Source organism: Lissotriton vulgaris, chromosome 3_1 (genome assembly GCF_964263255.1).
Source record: "Lissotriton vulgaris chromosome 3_1, aLisVul1.2, whole genome shotgun sequence".
In the NCBI taxonomy this organism is placed as follows: Eukaryota; Metazoa; Chordata; class Amphibia; order Caudata; family Salamandridae; genus Lissotriton; species Lissotriton vulgaris.
The window spans coordinates 142,291,377-142,305,938 of record NC_141689.1 but is presented as its reverse complement, the minus strand read 5'-3'; the positions used below and the strand labels follow the sequence as shown (position 1 = coordinate 142,305,938).

The window sequence follows — 14,562 nt, the reverse complement described above, 5'->3', positions numbered from 1 at the left end:
CTTTTTAATTAAGTTGATTGAGGGAGGGAAGTGCCCCAATGTTTTGTTACTGCATTAAGGGGAGAATGTTCTAGTGTTTGAAAATGGCGTATGTTTGATGAGATTAATTTCAAAGAGATACAAAGGCAGTGGTCAGTTCATACTTAAGAGCGTGTGGTGAGTGGCTAATACTTTGGTGGCCATAGAGAAAGCAGATAAGAAGAAGATAAACAGAGAAATGGGGGCATTTGGTAGGGACAGTAGTGACAGTACAATGGATGGAGTTGTATTTGTTGCAGGTGCAGGATGGACTGACAAACGTTTTGAGTGTCGGGTGGGGTGGGGGGTGGAGAGGGAGAAATAGGCATTCAGGGCACTTTTACGGGCAGCCGAGAAACTTGCATTGGTTAGCCAAGTTTATTGCTGTTGATAGCAGTAATCCTTGCTGAATGGGAATGGGTAGTCAAACTCATGCCTGGACAAGGCAGTAAACTTAAGATTTGTTAGGAAGGTGACTTAGTTCGAAGTTAATAGTTGCAAAAAAAAATGTTTTGTAGATCTACGGTCTCAATTGCTAAAGCTCAGAGCAGAAGGAGCAGGAGACTTGCAGGTTACTTTTTGTGGGGGTAGAGACTTTTAGGGATGGGGTAGTTTAATATAGGTAACATATTTGTATAGCGATATTTTAGTTTTGTAAGGTGAAATGTCCAGGGTTGATATATGTGATGTACACCTGTTTCAATAAAAACGTTTTTTCCCACAAGCTCTGTGTCAATGTTGTGAGCTGCTGCTCCTATTCCGAAACTGAGCAATTGCAAGTTGATGTTTAAATTAAGGCTTTATATAATTCACAAACTTAACTAAAAAAAGAAATGAAATGCTGTGTTTCAAAATAAAATAAAACAACACTAGTTTTATGGAGTTTTACCAGCAGCCTAAGTGTCAATAGTATGATTGATTGAAAATCACAAGTGCATGAACACGTGAACAAAATCAATATATTTCGATTGTTAAACATTTTATTTAATGAGACACGGATGCTCTTTCGCTGGATGGCACAACCAACAAGAGAGCAATAAATGCTGAAACCGAGACTGGTGAGTAAAGTGAGACAACAGTGAAATAGCACAGACTATAGACTTGTGTAGTTCGGTATGTTTAGGGATCCATGGGTTTGGAGTTCCTGATTCTGGACAGTAGTTCCTCCATCTCACTGCCCAGTTAGGAGTCCTATGCAGATAGACCCTAACAACTATCAAGCACAGCATCTGTTGATCAACAATTTTTGAATAAAAATAGATAATGCATGAATGACATTGGAAATCAAGATCTTTAATGGTATAGAAGGAAGTGTTACATTATATTTCACTTATAATTGTTGTCTCACCTTTTGGGTGGACATTTGAGAGTTTTATTAAGAAAATAGGGACAAATAGAGAAATTATAGAACATCTTTCAACATGTGTGCATTCGATTTCTGTACCCAGGAATGCATTCAGCTTGCACAATCAGAGTTATTATTGTAATTGTAATCAGGGCCTATGTTTTAATGCAGTTAACTTTATCCCTGCAGCAGTTAATTCTGCACATGCCTACTTAGGGGTCGATTATGTTGGCGGACGGACCTGCGTCCGTTCGCCACCCCTGAGGTGGAGGGACCGTCGCCAGGGGCAGTGGCGTTCCCACATAGCGATTAGGATGTGACCGCCACCCTGGCGGTCACATCCGTATCTTTAACATTGCAGCGGGTGCTGCTTGAAGCAGCACCCGCCGCAAAGTTACAAATGCATGCAAATGCAGGGGGGTACCATAGGTACCCCCCATGTACACCCCCACCACCCCCTTCACCCTGGGGGCCCGCAACGGGCCCCCAAAACAAAGTCCTATGCTGCAATGCTGCAATGCTGCCACGGAAAGGCATCTGCTTTTGGCCATCCTAATATGGCTGGCGGTGTCTGATAGACACCGCCACCAGTTGCGACCGCGGCCGAAAAGCGGCAGACGGACTTTTCCTCCACCACGGTCCCCCCTCCATTGTAATATGGCGGGGGAAAATTGGCGGCGGACGGGATAGGATGGTGGACGGATCGCCACCACCTGCATGGCGGTGGCGATCCGTCCACCATCCTAATTGACCCCACAGGAGACATCTTTAAAAATGAGAGCTACTTGAGTGTGGCAGTGAGTTCATGAACTCTAAAACAAAGTTAGGCTTGTGATTGTTCACTTTGCTTTCTTTAAGGCTGTCATGGTAGTTCTCTCTTTGATAATGAGTACCACTGCAGAGCAACTATTGGCTATCGCTGAAAACAGTCACAGGTGGACATCAAAATTCAGCCACTTGAATCAAATCACTTACTGTAAATGGAAACTGGTCCAGAATAAGAAAATTCCAGGTTGGAGAACAAGAAGACCAAAGAGTAAAAGAGTATGTTGAATTCCATTGTGCCTGCTTGGATTAAGCAACTCTCATTACTTTCTTCCTGCGGAGGGGTAACGAGAAATATAGTTTTACATAAGATGCAGACTAGTGTTCAGGAGATTGAAGTAAAGAACTAGGTGGCAAGACTTTTACTGGTAAATATTCACATGGTACAGGTGCTACATGCAAAAGGGCATCCACAGCACTATGAAGAAAATCAGGTCTGGACAATTTCATATTTTTTAGATATTCATGTTTATTTCACCATCTTGTGCAAAAATAATGACTTTCTATGCAAGTACATCAATAGATGCTGTACATTCTTCTTTGGAGGTTTACAAGACATTATTTGATCATTATATTCATGTTTACAAATAACCTATTTATACAAATCAATGCTGTTATTATAAAACAAGTAGAATTTGAAAAGAAAATGTTTTATTGCAAAAAAAAAATATTTTCAATACTTTCGCTCATTCTAAATTGTAAAAAAATAAACATGGCATTGTGAAGATTGTATACTGTATGCCGAGACTAACAATTTCTAGGCGGAAGACTATCAAGGGACACAATATTGAAAGGAAAGTCTATATATCCCAAGGCGTGTGAAAATACAGATAGACCATCACAAACACTTTGTGATAACATCGCATCTTACTTTTCCGAAAAAATCGAGTCCATCTATGATAATATTGTTTCTTCAGGGAACTCTCTTTCAATGCAAACTGTGGTAACAGATACAGTAGAATTGACTTCTTCTATGTTGCTTGGAAATTTTCCATCACTCACCATTACATAAGTATAAGCCTTAATGCATCAAGTGAAGACCGGCTCCCCATGTGACATAATCCCTGCAAAAATAGTTAATATTCTTATTCTTCAACTTGCTCCATCAGTTAGATACCTTTTGGATCTTTCCCTGGTAGAAGGTTATGTTCCATCAGAATGGAAAGCAGCTCAGATAATGCCTATCCAGAAAAACATGAAGGCCCCTCTGACTGCTTTGACAATCTACGGCCTATATCACTCCTGCCATTTCTGAGTAAAATATTAGAGAGGCATGTCAACAAACACCTTTTTAGTTATGTCGAAGTGCCAGGCAGCCTAGACATCTCTCAATCAGGTTTTGGGTCTGAATATAGCACCAAATCAGCCTTGCTAGTGGTCACAGACAACATTAGAATGACCCTAGACAAGGGACACTCCATGTTTCTGGTGCTATTAGACCTATCTGCCACGTTAAACACTGTTTCCCATCTGGTATTACTCAGAAGGCTGAAGGAAGTATGATTAAGAGATTCTACCTTCTGTTGGATGGCTAGTTTTTTATCTGGTTGCACACAGTAAATCTGGGCTTGTATCGTTCGGCACCCATTGAACTTACCAAGGGAGTCCCACAGGGCTCCTGTTTGAGCCCTACTCGATTCAATATCTATGTGGATCCCTTGGCTAGTGTATTAGTGAAATTTGGGTATATTCCAATATCTTATGCCGATGACACGCAGTTACTCTTCCCCTTCGACAAATTAATTCCTGCTATCCCGAAGACCTTCTCTTCGGGCATGAATACTACATCACAATGGATGAGGAACAATTTTTTGCAGTGTAATGTTGGGAAGACCAAACTTCTACTCTTTGGAGATGCCCCCAGGCAATGGTCCCCCAATTGGTGGCCCATGATTCTTGGTAAACCCCCCATTGCCAAACATTCCGTTAAAAACCTGGAAGTCCGGCTAGATCATGCTCTCACTCTTAAAGAACATGTTGGCCAGACAATTGGTATCTGCTTCAACACTTTGGGCTTACTGCAACGTGTCTTTCCTCTTCTTTAAGACTCTGTAAGAAAGACATTAACCCAAGCTCTTATACTGCGTTGCTTAGACTATTGTAATAGTTTACTGCTCTCGGCTAATGAGGCATCAATTAATAAACTACAGGTGATTCAGAACATGGCGGCACATCTGGTTCTGAACATGCCTCCTAGATCTGCCTCCCGTCCTCTTCTCCTAAAACTACACTGGCTACCAATACGCCAGCGGACATATTTTAAGATCTGCTGTTTTATTCATAAAGCGCTATTTAATCGTGGTCCCGGATATTTGGCAGAAACATGTATTCCCTATCATCATTCGAGATCTTTGAGGTCTAGCACTCACTATCTTCTGATAATCCCTAGAATTAAGAGAATGAGACTAGGAGGAAAATCTCAATCATATCTCGTACCGAAATACTGGAATTAACGTTTCCTCTCTTTAAGGGAATGCCCCAATCATCTGGCCTTTAGGAAATTGCTAAAAACTATTTTGTTTTGTTTTTAATAAAATAAAATATACCATATTCTCCGCTGCATAGTTATAACACCTCCACAAAAGTGCAGAGATACTCCTTGGAGTCGATTCTGGCGCAATACAAACCCTTAAATAAATAAATAAATAAATAATTATAGGAAAATATAGATTTACTATTCGTATACATCTAAGTATCTTTTTTGTGTTTGAAAAGCTTTATTGGCAAAACATTATAAACAAGCAAAGATATCAGCAGAGGCAAAGGATATGGTCAAACATAGCATAGAACATAGCAGTGCTAATATCAATGAGTGGGTAGCAGAAAACATTTTATAGGGATTATGAAGATAAAGGGAAAGGAGAAAGAAGGTGAAAAATAGGAAAGGGAGGAAGGGGGAGGGGGAAAGAAAAATAGCATTGCAAAATAGTAATATCAAAAACAGTCACGGTATATAATCAAATGATACAAATGATCAACATAAAATGTGCAGCATAAATAAATATTGGATCATGAGAAACCTGTAAAAGGTAACGAAATAACAAGAAGGAGAGAGTCGAAGTCTTTCAAGTGAAGACCGGCTCCCCATGTGACATAATCCCTGCAAAAATAGGTAATATTCTTATTCCTCAACTTGCTCCATCAATTAGATACCATTTGAATCTTTCCCTGGTAGAAGGTTATGTTCCATCAGAATGGAAAGCAGCTCAGATAATGCCTATCCAGAAAAACATGAAGGCCCCTCTGACTGCTTTGACCAATCTTCGGCCTATATCACTCCTGCCATTTCTGAGTAAAATATTAGAGAGGCATGTCAACAAACACCTCTCTAGTTATGTCGAAGTGTCAGGCAGCCTAGACCTCTCTCAATCAGGTTTTGGGTCTAAATATAGCACCAAATCAGCCTTGCAAGTGGTCACAGACAACATCGGAATGACCTTAGACAAGGGACACTCCATGTTTCTGGTGCTATTAGATCTATCTGCCACATTAAACACTGTTTCCCATCTGGTATTACTCAGAAGGCTGAAGGAAGTATGACTAAGAGATTATACCTTCTGTTGGATGGCTACTTTTTTATCTGGTTGAACACAGTAAATCTGGGCTCGTATCGTTCGGCACCCATTGAACTTACCAAGGGAGTCCCACAGGGCTCCTGTTTGAGCCCTACTCAATTCGATATCTATGTGGATCCCTTGGCTAGTGTATTAGTGAAATATGGGTTTATTCCCATATCTTATGCCGATGACACGCAGTTACTCTTCCCCTTCGACAAATTAACTCCTGCTATCCCGAAGACCTTCTCTTCGGGCATGAATACTACATCACAATGGATGAGGAACAATTTTTTGCAGTGTAATGTTGGGAAGACCGAACTTCTACTCTTTGGAGATGCCCCCAGGCTATGGTCCCCCAATTGGTGGCCCATGATTCTTGGTAAACCCCCATTGCCAAACATTCCGTTAAAAACCTGGAAGTGCGGCTAGATCATGCTCTCACTCTTAAAGAACATGTTGGCCAGACAGATGGTATCTGCTTCAACACTTTGGGCTTACTGCGATGTGTCTTTCCTCTTCTTTAAGACTCTGTAAGAAAGACGTTAACCCAAGCTCTTATCCTGCGTTGCTTAGACTATTGTAATAGTCTGCGGCTTCTCGGCTAATGAGGCATCAATTAATAAACTACAGGTGATTCCAAACATGGCGGCACGTCTGGTTCTGAACATGCTTCCTAGATCTGCCTCCCATCCTCTTCTCCTAAAACTACACTGGCTACCAGGAGGCTTAAAGGAGGCTTAAAGTTTTCTGAATTGATATGATCAGATTCCTTCAGAGCTAATCGATCCAGGTATGTAGTGAGAGGTAACCAATAAACATCAGTATTGCGTATTGGTTTGCAAGAGGAGGCAAAGGCAACATCAAGCCTGTAAAAATGACATAATGTGTTACACCAACCTTGTATGGAGATGTGTGCAAGGGATTTCCAATTGGAAGAAATGTGCTGGAATGCGAGAGCAAGAATGATATCAAAAAGACCATGTGAGTGTGGAGGGAGTTCTAAAGAATTAGATAGGCTACGCAGAAAAAGAAGAGTAATTGAGTATGGAAAAGAAAGTGTGGAATTGCGAGAGAGGTATAACCAAACTTTTTCCAAAAAGCAGAAACAACAGGACAGAAAAAGAACAGATGAAAAGATCAGCATTAGAAGTACCACAAGTCCAGCATTTAGAATCCGAAGAGGATGTGAAGCGAGACAAAGAAAGAGGAGAAAGATAAAGTCGATAATATAGATGAAATAAACATTAAGTGAGAGAGAGAAGCAGAACAAGGGATTTTTAAAGATCTGGACCAAAGTTTATCCCAAAAAGCCACAGACCAGGTACAATTAAAATATGCTTCCCAAGCAAGCTCCAATTCAGTTTTAGCACAATCTTAGTTAGAAGAGGAGAAACATTATAAATAAGAGATGCTTTAGGGAGAATAGAGAGGATGTTAAGCAGAGAAGAGTGAGGGAGTTATGATTTCGAAGAAGGAAGACAATAATAACGATCAAGAATTATTGCCATGAGAGTAGTACATTTCTGCAAAAAAGATCGGGCAGTGGAAAAAAAGTTGAAATTGGGGGAAGGAGCAAAGTGATAATCCATCAAAGAGATGGTTAACCCATGTGACAACTTTTAATCTCCAAGAACTCCAAAAGATGGGCCTGTTATTTAAAAGGATGAGTGAATTATACCAAATAGGGGTATTTAAAAAGGAGTCACGAGTAACGGTAGCCGGAAGAAGCAAGGTTTTTAAAAGAGAAGAAATATGTTTAAATTGGGGAAATAAAGTATAGGGAGATTTGGTAGAGAAACGTATCACTTCATCGAAGGAAAAGGGTAATAACGTTTGTTCAATAAGGAGCCAAAGAAGAGTAAAAGGGGAAGGATCTGTTGTGAGCCATTCGGAGGCCTGGCGTAAAGAAAAGGATTTATGGTAGAGACGGAAATCTGGCAATTTCACTCCACCACTCGATTTAGACTTACAAAGGGCTACAAGAGAAATTCTAGATTTTTTATTTTTCCAAAGAAATTTCAAAAGGGGGAAATCGATACGTTTAAAATAGAGAGCAGGAATATGAACAGGTAACATGGAAAATATATAAATTACAGTAGGGGCTATCATCATTTTGATTGAGTCCAATCGACCACACCAGGAAAGAAAAAGGGGATTCCAGGTAGAGAATAATCGGTCAATTTGGGACAAAACTGCAGTCATAATTAATTTAATTGAAGAAGAAACGGAGTTAGAGAACCAGATGCTGAGATATTTATTCTTTGAACTTTTCCAGGCAAAGCCAGTAGAAGGAGAAAAGATGAGGAAGACAAGTTTTTGTTAGAGGAAGGATTTCAGTTTTATGTGAGTTAATCCTATATCCTCAGACCAGAGAGAATGAGTTGAATTCAGATAATAAAGGGGGAACTGACATTTCTGGGTCGAAAACAAACAAGAGGATATCGTCTGCATATGCAGAATGCCTCAATTGATTGTCACCATAGGGAAAACCAGAAATGGAGGTATTATTATGGATGGAAGACAAAAATGGTTCAAGAGCTAGGACAAAAAGAAGTGGGGAGAGGGGACAGCCCTGACAAATACCCCGCCGAAGAGTAAAAGAGGAGGAGAGCTGACCGTTTACAAGCACAGAGGCCTTGGGTGCGAAGTATAACAGGGATATAAGGGATATGAATTTAGGACCAAAGCCATGTCAACATAATGAAGCAAATAGAAAAGACCAATCAACCCTATCAAAAGCCTTTTCCACGTCAACAGAGATAGCGGCTAAAGGGATTGAAAGAGAAGGGGCTTTACTCAAAACATTAAGAAAAAGACGAGAGTTATCAGAGGTGAGTCTACCTTTAACGATAGTCGATTCGTTTTTAAGCAACGTTTGCCTAAAGAGTTACCAAATTCTTACCTAATATTTTTAAAGCCAACATTTTAAAAACAAAATTTGGCCTTTCAGGATTACTGTTGTTAAGGTAGATTAGTTTGGTGTTGTAGAGTATTTTGTAAGTGATGTTGAGGAGCTTGAAGTTCATTCTCTTGTTGATGTTGAGGCAGTGTAGTAGTATTAGGTTATGAGTGATGTAGCTGCAGCAGGGGACGTTGAAGATCAGTCAGGTGAAGGTGTTTTGGATTTGTTGTAGTCGTTGTAGGTGTTTGGCTGGCAATTTTGTGTAGAGTGTGTTGCCATAGTGTAGACTGCTGCTAATGAGGGCCTGTGTTACTGTTCTTCTTCTTTTGGTTAGGATCTACTCATAAATGTTGCGGAGCATGTGGAGGGTGTCATAGAAGTATGAGGAAATGCTGTATGTTTACACATGTAGAGGGAGGAGTTTAGGATGAATCGTAGGTTGTGTACATGTTCAGTACGTGTTGGTAGTGTTTACAATGTAGTGGGCCGGCAGGAGTCAATTGAAGCTGAGGGGGTGGGTCTGAGGATGAGTATCTTCATGTTGTGCGAATTCAGGTTTAGAGAAATGCTCCTTATACAGTTGGTGACATCCTTAATTACGTTGTGGGCGTTGTTTTTTGTGATATGTGGCTCCTTGGTGAGGAAGAGGATGAGCTCGGTGTCGTTGGCGTAGGAGATGATGTTGAGGTTGTGATGCCGGGCCACTTGTGTGAGGGTGGCCATGGAGATGTTAAATAGCATTGGGTGAGGGAAGAGCACTGGGGGACGGTGCAAATGGTTTCAGTGGTTTTGGATCAGAAGGCTGAGAGATAGATGCTCAGAGTTACTATTGAACAACTTTCAAACTAAGAATTTCACACATACTATTTGGCCATGGGGAAAAGTATGTGAAACCATTGAGGACTTTTTGTTGTAAATTTTGTCAGCATATAATTGTAAGTAACATTATGTACAATGGAAGAAAATTATTGCTAGTGTTTTGTTTTTTTAAGATTGTTTGACATATGTCATAGTTACGTAATAAATTGGTCTTAGAAAAAAACATTTAACATATGTTTTATTTCTGTTGTTTAGATTGTTATTGAGATTGTTGTTTGGGTTTTTTAAAGATAATCTTCTTGATTGTCTTTTTTTGCCTGCTGCTATATGATGAGTACTATTGAACTCACTGTTTCTAGTTAAATTCAATATATTCTGAGCACAGCAAAAAAGGCAAATGAAATGCTTTACAAATTATTTTGTGTTGTAAAAGATGAATTGTAACTGTTTTTTTTTTGTCTTCTACAGTTGCTAATTTTATAATAATTATTTTGTTGATTTATTATTGTGAAGGTAAGTATAAGTAACTGTTAAAAACAGGATGTACCTCTACAAAGCTGGAGTAGGAGAACTTGGATGAACTACATCCAAACTAATAATATAAAGAGAGAGCCCAAACCTTTGAGGTGGGTAATCTCAGGACCGACAGCACCAATCACAACACCCAATGCAGCGTTGGAAAGGGCAGTTGCAGCAGAAGGACATAGGCTATACAGACGGCCACCATATACATTTAAAAGGTAAAAGAACCGTGCCAGCAAAGTAGTCCCTTGTGGGCGTGTCTGCGTTGTGCTGTGGGCGTGTGCTGTGGGCGTGTGCTGGGGGCGTGACAAACACTTGGGATGTGTGGTACGTTCCACCCTTCATGCCATGTCTCATATTGTGTGCTAATCCCACCCTGCTCCCTTTAAATACCCCTGCACCCATGATCATAACCCACCCTTACTCCTTAAAATACCACAACACCCTTAAACACTAACCCATCATAACCCTATAAATATACGCTGTACCCCAAACCCAAACCTATTCCTAAACTCTAAAAATACCCCTATACCCCAAACCCAAACCTAGCCCTGAACCCTATAAATACCCCTGTACCTCGAAACCCAAACCTACCCCTGAACTCTAAAAATACCCCTGTTTTCCAAAACCCAAACCTAGCCCTGAACCCTAAAAATACCACTGTACCCCAAAACCCAAACCTACCCGTGAACCCTAAACTAACCCTGTACCCCAAAACACAAACCTAGCCCTGAACCCTCAAAATACCCCTGTACCCCAAAACCCAACCTACCCCCTGAACCCTAAAAATACCCCTGTACCCCAAAACCCAAACCTAGCCCCGAACCCTAAAAATACCCCTGTACCCCAAAACCCAAACCTACCCCTGAACCCTAAAATACCTCTGTACCCCAAAACCCAAACCTAGCCCTGAACCCTAAAAATACCCCTGTACCCCAAACCCAAACTTAGCCCTGAACCCTTAAAATACCCCTGTACCCCAAAACCCAAACCTACCCCTGAACCCTAAAAATACCCCTATACCCCAAAACCCAAAACTATATTTAACCCTTAAAATACCCCTGTACCCCAAAACCCAAACCTACCCCTGAACCCTAAAAATACCCCTGTACCCAAAAACCCAAACCTAGCCCTGAACCCTAAAAATAAAACTGTACCCCAAAACCCAAACCTACCCCTGAACCCTAAAATACCCCTGTACCCCAAAACACAAACCTAGCCATGAACCCTTAAAATACCCCTGTACCCCAAAACCCAAACCTACCCCTGAACCCTAAAAATACCCCTGTACCCCAAAACCCAAACCTAGCCCTGAACCCTAAAAATACCCCTGTACCCCAAAACCCAAACCCACCCCTGAACCCTAAAATGTCTCTGTACCCCAAAACCCAAACCTAGCCCTGAACCCTTAAAATGCCCCTGTACCCCAACACCCAAACCTAGCCCTGAACCCTTAAAATACCCCTGTACCCTAAACCCCCAACCTACCCCTGAACCCTAAAAATACCTGTATACCCCAAAACCCAAAACTATATCTGAACCCTTAAAATACCCCTGTACCCCAAAACGCAAACCTAGCCCTGGACCCTAAAAATACCCCTGTACCCCAAAACCCAAACCTAGCCCTGAACCCTTAAAATACCCCTGTACCCCAAAACCCAAACCTACCCCTGAACCCTAAAAATACCCCCCTACCCCAAAACCCAAACCTAGCCCTGAACCCTAAAAATACCCCTATACCCCAAAACCCAAACCTAGCCCTGCACCCTAAAACTACCCCTGTACCCCACAACCCAAAACTATATCTGAACCTTTAAAACACCCCAAAACATATACCTCAGTACCCCAAAACATATACCCCTATACCCATACTTACCTCATCCAAACATTAAAAAAACATGCTTTTACCATTCATGCATTTACAACGAATTTCGTTGTAAATGTATGCGTAGTAAAAGCATATAAAATGTAATGCCATGCATTATAATGGCATTGCGGAGTCATGGTACTTTCGTAATGAAAGTATGCGGAGTGATGGTATGCGGAAAGAAAGTTGCGGAATAATCGGTGTTTACCCTCCACCGGTAAGTACATTGGTGGCACGGCGGCCCACATCTCCAGCAACATACTCATATTTTTTCACCACCCATTTGAAAAATGCACAGGTCTCTCTCATTGATGGCCAGCACCAACATACACTTTTAGACACACCTCCCGCCACAAGTTCTAGAATTGCGAACTTTAGAGCTGGGGATCTACGTTCGAATCTGGGCATCAGCTCAACATCCTGTGATTCCAGGCAAATCGCTTTGTCTCCCCATGCCTACCACAAATGAATGTGTTCTTCTGTAATGTAAATTGTACTCATGCCATGTTGTCGAGTTTGCGCTATATAATATTGCAAAGAAATATAAAGTAGGGAAACTCGAGTTCACACACTACTGAATGTGCACTCTTAAGTGCATCAGCAGTGCACAGTGAATCAGAGCGCTTCACAGGCCTGTCACAGATAAGAAATGCTATCAAAACGAAATCCTACAAAACAATATACTACTGGCCGGCAGCAATTCATACCCGGACAACTTAGGCACGGGCTGCTATCAACAATGAAATCATAAACCAAGGACTTATAGAAATTGAAGACTCACTGTATCTATTAAGCGAGAAGTCCTTACAAGATTTCAGCCTGCTGCCAGCGGTCGGAACTAACCTAACTGGATACCACAATATCGCTACCGCACACAATATTCGAGAGCTAAATAACTACCTTGCTCAACACTTTCCTTAACTTAGTTCCCGATCAACAACTCGCCTACAACACCATAGTTGATAGTGTTGAAAAGAAGCAAGGCAAACTATTGTTCATAGACTCCCCCGGTGGCACAGGAAAGACTTACCTAATCAACCTCATACTTGCCAAAGTTCGATCTTCCGGGAATTTGGCTATAGCTGTTGCTTCATCTGGAATAGCTGCCACTTTGCTAACAGCTGGGAAAACAGCACATTCTACCTTTGAACTGCCTCTAACAGTTTCCCGTGAAAGGGATTCAATATGCTCTATTCGGAAAAACTGACCTTTGGGGACACTGCTTAAAAATGTGTCTCTTATCATGTGGGACGAATGTACAATGATACTAAAACCATTGCTGCCTAGCCTTTTTTTACCCAGACAATGTCGGGACGGGCCGCTAGTAAGTATGTAAAGATAGTTTGTACCTTTTAAACATATTTGAAGAAAATAAGAAAAATATATACTGAGTGTACCTGTATTCTTTGCATTATTCTACAACACATCTACTACTTTGGAACTGGTAAAGTGAATAGATATATTGTACTTTTTTTAGTACTGCATTTTATTATAATAGCCCTAGGGGCACATGCATCAATATTGCATTTTGCGATTCCTTAATTGCGAAAAATAAGGAATCGCAATTAAGGAATTGCAAACTGCAATGCATCAAGAAATCGCTAAAAAAATAGCAATTTCTTAAAATTTCTTAATTGCGATTCTCTAATTGAGAATCACAATTAAGGAATACCTCCCCATCCATTCCTATGGGCCTAGAGACCCATAGGAATAAATGGGAAGACGTTCTTAATTTGCGATTCACCATTAGACATTCGCAAATTGAGAATGCCATTTCAAGGATGCAGGGGTGTCCAAAGGACACCCTGTTGCACCCCTGAAATCTGCCTATAAGTACATTTTGCACACACACATGTCCCAAGGGCATGTGTGTGTGTAAAATGGCACTTTGAAAAATGCACTTTAGTGCATTTTTCAAAGTTTTCGCAAATTACCATGAAGGTCAACTTCATGGTAATTTGCTCCCCTTATTTGCGAATTCGCAAATTTTTAAAGTTTGATGCATTGCATTTAAGGAATCTCAATTTGAGATTCCTTAAATGCAATCGCAATTTAAGAAATCGCAATTTTGCTATTTCTTAAATTGCGAAATTATAATGCATCCCAAAAATTGGAATTGAATTCGCAAACGGCCGATTTTTGCAAACAAACTTATATAAGCAATTTTATTAATATAGTCTTATAAAGTAGTTGAGAATGGTATTTGCAAAATATTTTTTAAAGGGAAAAATAGTTGCTAAAGCTAGTTTTGTTGTAATGTAATAGGAAAAATGATAAAATAAAGTGTTTATGTTTTTCTACAAGGAACAACAACCTTTAAAAAAATCACTATGGAAGTAAAGCAGAACTATGTAAATGTAAATGTAAATGTACAGGAATTTATATAGCGCAAATCACCGAGCGGTTTCTAAGCACTTGCTTAGGGAACCCGTCCTGGTATTCCCCTGTGAGATAACCCCGGCAGGGTATCCGCAAGGTGAAAGCCAGGCATCCCGCCGCGAGGGGCCGTTGTGGAGATTAAGCAAGCTATTGCCCAGAGTCGCAGAGTGTGAACCCATTAATCGAGTAGGTACCGGAGCGAGAATTGTCGAGTCCATGGACATTTTTTGGACTCAAGACCCCTCCGAGCCGGGAATTGAACCCTGGTCCCGGGCTGACCTCTGCTTCCAGGTCTGCCTCCTCTAACCAGTGAGCCACACTATGTAGA

General features: G+C 40.8%; 1 protein-coding gene across 1 annotated transcript in view; it reads right to left on the bottom strand.

Annotated features, from left to right (window-relative positions):
- The window catches only part of LOC147726105 (uncharacterized), a 169,974-nt gene that overhangs the window by 104,624 nt on the left and 50,788 nt on the right, over window positions 1-14,562 (bottom strand). Inside the window, exon 2 of the mRNA XM_086960210.1 lies at window positions 2,339-2,462. Coding sequence (XP_086816336.1) covers window positions 2,339-2,423 — 85 coding nt within the window. The 5' untranslated portion in view covers window positions 2,424-2,462. The remainder of the gene's footprint in view (window positions 1-2,338; window positions 2,463-14,562) is intronic.